Genomic DNA, 5,065 nt, shown 5'->3' on the forward strand with positions numbered 1-5,065 from the left:
TGCTCTTTGTACTTGCTCATTGTCAGCGTTTCCCTTATTTAAAGCTTTTTCTTAAGAGTGTTGACGACTCCAATATCTGATGAGTGTCTTAAAAATATGACTAACTCACCAGAGTTAAGTGCTACCCTGAAACCCCTCTTATGGAGGCTAGTAGACAAGCCATAAGCAAATATAAAAGTATTGGAGGTTTCACAAAGTCACTTCTGCAGAAGGAACTGTTTGTAAGAGATTTTCAAAAAGCTGTAGGCGCGGCTAGAACAGAAAGAATGTATGGCAATTGCTGAGATAACTACTTACGAGAAAGAACTTCCTATTACTCTTTCATTTACTAAGAGACTTGCTAGATCTAAGTCTCCTTGGTGTTTACTATTAAAGAAGGAACAGAAAAGATCTTCTGGGAAGGTTAAGGCCTCTAAAGAAATAATGTAATGGTTAGTTGGTGACAAACATCAAAACCCATTATATTTCTTAGAGATAAGCCGGAAAACACGTGCCTATCAGGCGACCAGCTGGTAACCACCCAAGAACGAAGCCCTGCAGCAAGGTTGTGTAACCTTTTGCCCTTTTAGGCGATCAGCTGGTGACCGCCCAAGAATGAAGCCCTGCAGCAAGATTATGTAACCTTTTGCCCTTTCTTATGGAGACCTTTTGCTATAAAAGTTTGTTATCCTCTGCATTAAATCGCACTCAGCATCCACTCCTAATGTGTGTGAGTTGTCTGTTTGCCATCTCCCCATCCTATTCCAGGTTCCTCCCCTAGGTATCCTCCGTCGTCCCGACAGAACCCGGTCCGCGGCACGAACCATTTTCTTCATAGCTGTGCCCAAACAGATCCTTCGGTATCTCTGCTGTACTCAGAGCCACATTCCATCAAGAGCCTACTTAGTAGCCACTGGTCACTAATCTTACTCCAGAATTCAACCTAGTTTCAGATTCCCTGTTGTCTAAGGAAACACTCTTTGGATGAGACTCAAGGCCATGTTCTGCAACACTTAGATGCTGACAAAGTGATTCTGTATTTTTCACACATGCTTTCTTTTCTATTATTTTTTTTATTCTTTAAGACTACTGGTGGCTAAAGTTGATTTTACAACTCACTAATAGAGTTCAAACTTGTGGTTTGAAAACAATTGACAGGGAGGTGACTGTGGTAAGTCAGGAGGTGAGACTATGCCATATAAAAAGGTGTCTGGAAGACACCTTACGTGAAGATCATTTCTGCTCATGTTTGCCTACTTATGCTTAACCATGTATGTGCATGAGCAGCGTGATTAACAGAAAAGCTTCTAAGATACTACAAAATAGCTATTTGATGTATGTGGTCCCCTCGGCATAAAATACTAGGTATGTTTAAATTGACTTTTGTTCATGGCTAGCACTCTACTCCTTGAGCCACAGCACCACTTCCAGCTTTTTCTGCTTATGTGGCACTGAGGAATCGAACCCAGGGCTTCATGCATGCTAGGTGAGCACTCTACTACCAAGCTACATTCCCAGCCCCCACTTCCAGTTTTTGGTGGTTTTTTTTTTTCAGTCATGGGGCTTGAGCTCTGGGCCTGGGCACTGTCCCTCAGCTCTTCAGCTCAAGGCTAGCGCTCTACCACTTGAGCCACATCACCACTTCCGGTTTTCTGAGTGGTGAATTGGAGATGAGTCTCACAGGGATTTTTCTGCCCAGGCTGGCTTTGAACCACAATTCCTAGATCCTCAGCCTCCTTGAGTAGCTAGGATTATAGATATAAGCCAACAGTTCCTGGCTCATCTTCATTTTTATAAGCCCTAAGTCACACTGAAATTTAAAAAATCTAGAAGAAATGCTTAGGAAGATAATCTAAATTTGAGAGCTTGATTTTTATTAGGAAATCAAACATTTCATTAGGAATTAGGATTTTGAATGAGTGCAACAACTAAGTTTCATTGCTACCAAAAAAAATCTCAAACAGTTGTACAGTTTGGAGTCCTTGCTTGGTATTTCAAGTCAAGCTCTTGAAAAGCTAAGTTGAACTGTAGTCTCCTTATTTAAGTGTGTTAAAAAATAATAGGACTCACATTCCAAATGGAGGTTCCCAGAAATCTAAGGTACACTAGAAGGGAGTATAGAGCTACAGATAAAAAATACCTATCTTCCCTAAGCAGCAGTCTAATTCTTCTTTAATTCAAAGTAAAGAAGAAAGAAGTTGATTATGGAGGGGTATTGGCTCTGAATAGAAAATAAGCTGTATATGGGCAAGAAATGTGTATTTTGTTTCCTGCTGTAGCCCAGTGCCTAGGCTGAGATAGGAAGATTGTGGTTTGAAGCCAGAATAAGGCAGAAAAGTCCATGAGATTCTTATCACCAACTAACCAGCAAATAGCTGGAAATGGAGCTGTGACTCATGGTAGAGTGCTAGCTTTGAGCAGGAAAAGCACAGTGAGAGCAAGAGACTCTGAGTTCAAACACACACACACACACACAATCTTACTGATACATGACACTAGGTCAAATTGTAAAACATTACTTTTAGAGGTGGTGGGGCCAAGAGGAGGGGGCAATCAAGAGGAAAAAGGGGAAGAATGCAGTCAAGAATTCATTGTATATATGACAAAAATTAAGCAAAATAAGGGAAGGGATAGGTGGGGTGAAAATGTCTAACGGGGTGATACAGAACAAGATTCTTTGTAGACATAAACTACATTAAATTGCAAATTTTTTCAATACATTATATACCATGCAAAATTAAGAAAAGTGAGGGAAAGGTTGGGCTGGGAGGGATGAGAATGTTGAAAGGGGTGACATTGATCAAGACACACTGCAGTCATAAACTGCTTTGTTGAATGGAGGCTCGTTTGTATAACTACTTGAAGATAATTTTTTTTTAATGAAAAGGGGGCTAAGCGCTGGTAGCTCATGCCTGTAATCCTAGCTACTCAGAAGGCTGAGATCTGGGGATTGTGGTTCAAAGCTAGCCCAGGCAGGAAAGTCCATGAGACTCTTTTTTTGTTTGTTTGTTTGTTTTGTTTTGTTTTTGGTCTGGTCATAGGGCCTGAACTCTGGGCCTGGGCGCTGTCCCTCAGCTCTTCAGCTCAAGGCTAGTGCTCTACCACTTGAGCCACAATGCCACTTCCAGCTTTTTTCTTTTTGCTTATGTGGTGCTGAGGAATCGAACCTAGGGTCTCAGGCATGCAAGGCAAGCACTCTACCACTAAGCCATCTTCCCAGCCCGTCCATGAGACTCTTATCTCCAATTAGCCACCACAAAAACAGAAATAGCACTGTGGCTCAACTGGTAGAGCGCTGGCCTTGAGCTGAAGTGCTCAGACAGAGTGCCCAGGCCCAGAGTTCAAGCCCTACAACTGGACAAAAAGCAAAAAAGGAAAGGAAATTAGAGTGGGGAGAAATTCAGAACATATTCTGAAAAGGGAGTATTAGGTCAACAATCCAATTTTAAAATGGGCAAAACATCTGAAATGGCCTTTCACCAAAACGTGGCTTGAGCCGCCTCAAACTGATTCTTTAAAAACTTCCAAGATGTTCTTTTTTCAATGCAAACAACAGTCACCTGAAGAAGAAACTGTTGAAAGAAGAGAGTTGGTAGATTTAACCCTGAAGAAAATGGTAAGAATGACAAACTCCTGGGCACTGGTGGCTCACACCTGTAAGCCTAGCTACTCAGAAGACTGAGATCTGAGGATTGGGATTCAAAGCTAACCAAACAGAAAAGTCTGTGAGACTTACCTCCAATTAACCACCAAAAAGCTACAAGTGGAGCTTTGACTCAAGTGGTAGAGTCCTCTTTGAGCACAAAAGCTCAGAGAGAGCACCCAAGCCTTGATTTCAAGCCCCAGGACTAACACACACACACATACATACTGAAAAAGAAAAAGGAGGAGATGGGGGAGGAGGAGAGATAATGAAAGAGCTAATGAGAAAAAAAAAACCTTGCCAGACCTGGAGCTTGAACTCAGGGCCTGGGCACTGTCCTTGAGCCTCTCTGTGCTCATGGCTGAGTACCCTCCCACTTGAGCCACAGAGCCACTTCCCTGGCTTCGAACCCAGGGCTTCATGCATGCTAGGCATGCATGCTACCACGAAGCCACATTTCCAGCCCCATATCCTATATTCTTTTATAGATATTATGTGTTTTATGACATTGGAAATAATATCTGCCTATACCAGAATACTAAAACCATTAAGTTAGGGGAAAGGGAGGAATGAAAGCCTGATGAACAGTGGAAGGCAAGGCTGGTTCCTCAGGAATGATGAACATGGAACAGGAGAGCCAACAAGGACTGCGGATGACAGAGTTAGGGGAAGTTCTGAGAAAGAAAGTGGGGATCGGGAGCGTCTGTTGTACAAGGCAGTATGAGAAAGAGATGATGACAGAGGTTGCGTCCACCTTTCTGGCCCCAAATCCAATTTCAGTCACCCAGTTAGTGAAAAGGCGCACAACGCAGGCGGCCCAAACTTAGTGTCCGTGGACGTATTGGTGAGGGGCACATGGAGTTGGTTTCAGGAGCACAGCACTAGCTGATAGCAGGGACTTGATGCAATAAGAATTGCATCCGGTAGGATGAGTATTTCAGCGCATCCAGGTTGGAAGAAAGCAAAAGCCCAGCGGGCGTGGCTTGAGCTGCCGGGGCGGAGTCGCCCGGGGTGGGGTTGGGGGGAGTGGCCCGTCCACCGGCCTCTGAGTAAGCCAGGAGGAGCCGATACCGCAGTTCCCTGGGATCTCCACAAGGGATCCCTCGACTCTCCTCCCAGGCGGCAGGGGGCGCTGTGGGCGGGCGCGGCCTTCGGGTCTCGCGCGGCGCCGCTCTCTACGCGACGTGGAGAAGTGGCAGTAGAACTCGCGGCGGGCCCGCTTCGGCTGCGCTTGTGGCCTGGGTTTTGTTGTGGGGTTTCGTGTTTTGTTTTTTGTTGTTTTTTTTTTTTATCCTGCCGGGGTTCTCGTGCCGTGTGGCCGACCCAGCGTCATGGGGAAGCGGGACAACCGAGTGGTGAGTATCTGATGAGGGCGAACGACGGGATGAGTGCTGCGCAGGCCCGGCGCCCGGCCCCCTGGCCCCGGCCGGGGAGGCCGGCGGG

General features: G+C 45.2%; 1 protein-coding gene across 3 annotated transcripts in view; it reads left to right on the forward strand.

Annotated features, from left to right (window-relative positions):
* The first annotated feature begins 4,837 nt into the window (after nucleotides 1–4,837).
* Nucleotides 4,838–5,065, forward strand: part of Fam133b (family with sequence similarity 133, member B) — a 22,606-nt gene continuing 22,378 nt past the window's right edge. For all 3 annotated transcript variants that reach the window (XM_013026060.1, XM_013026061.1, XM_013026062.1), the window contains exon 1: nucleotides 4,838–4,977. In XM_013026060.1, coding sequence (XP_012881514.1) covers nucleotides 4,954–4,977 — 24 coding nt within the window. In that variant the 5' untranslated portion in view covers nucleotides 4,838–4,953. The remainder of the gene's footprint in view (nucleotides 4,978–5,065) is intronic.

Source organism: Dipodomys ordii, unplaced genomic scaffold, assembly GCF_000151885.1.
Source record: "Dipodomys ordii isolate 6190 unplaced genomic scaffold, Dord_2.0 Scaffold90, whole genome shotgun sequence".
NCBI classification, from domain to species: Eukaryota; Metazoa; Chordata; class Mammalia; order Rodentia; family Heteromyidae; genus Dipodomys; species Dipodomys ordii.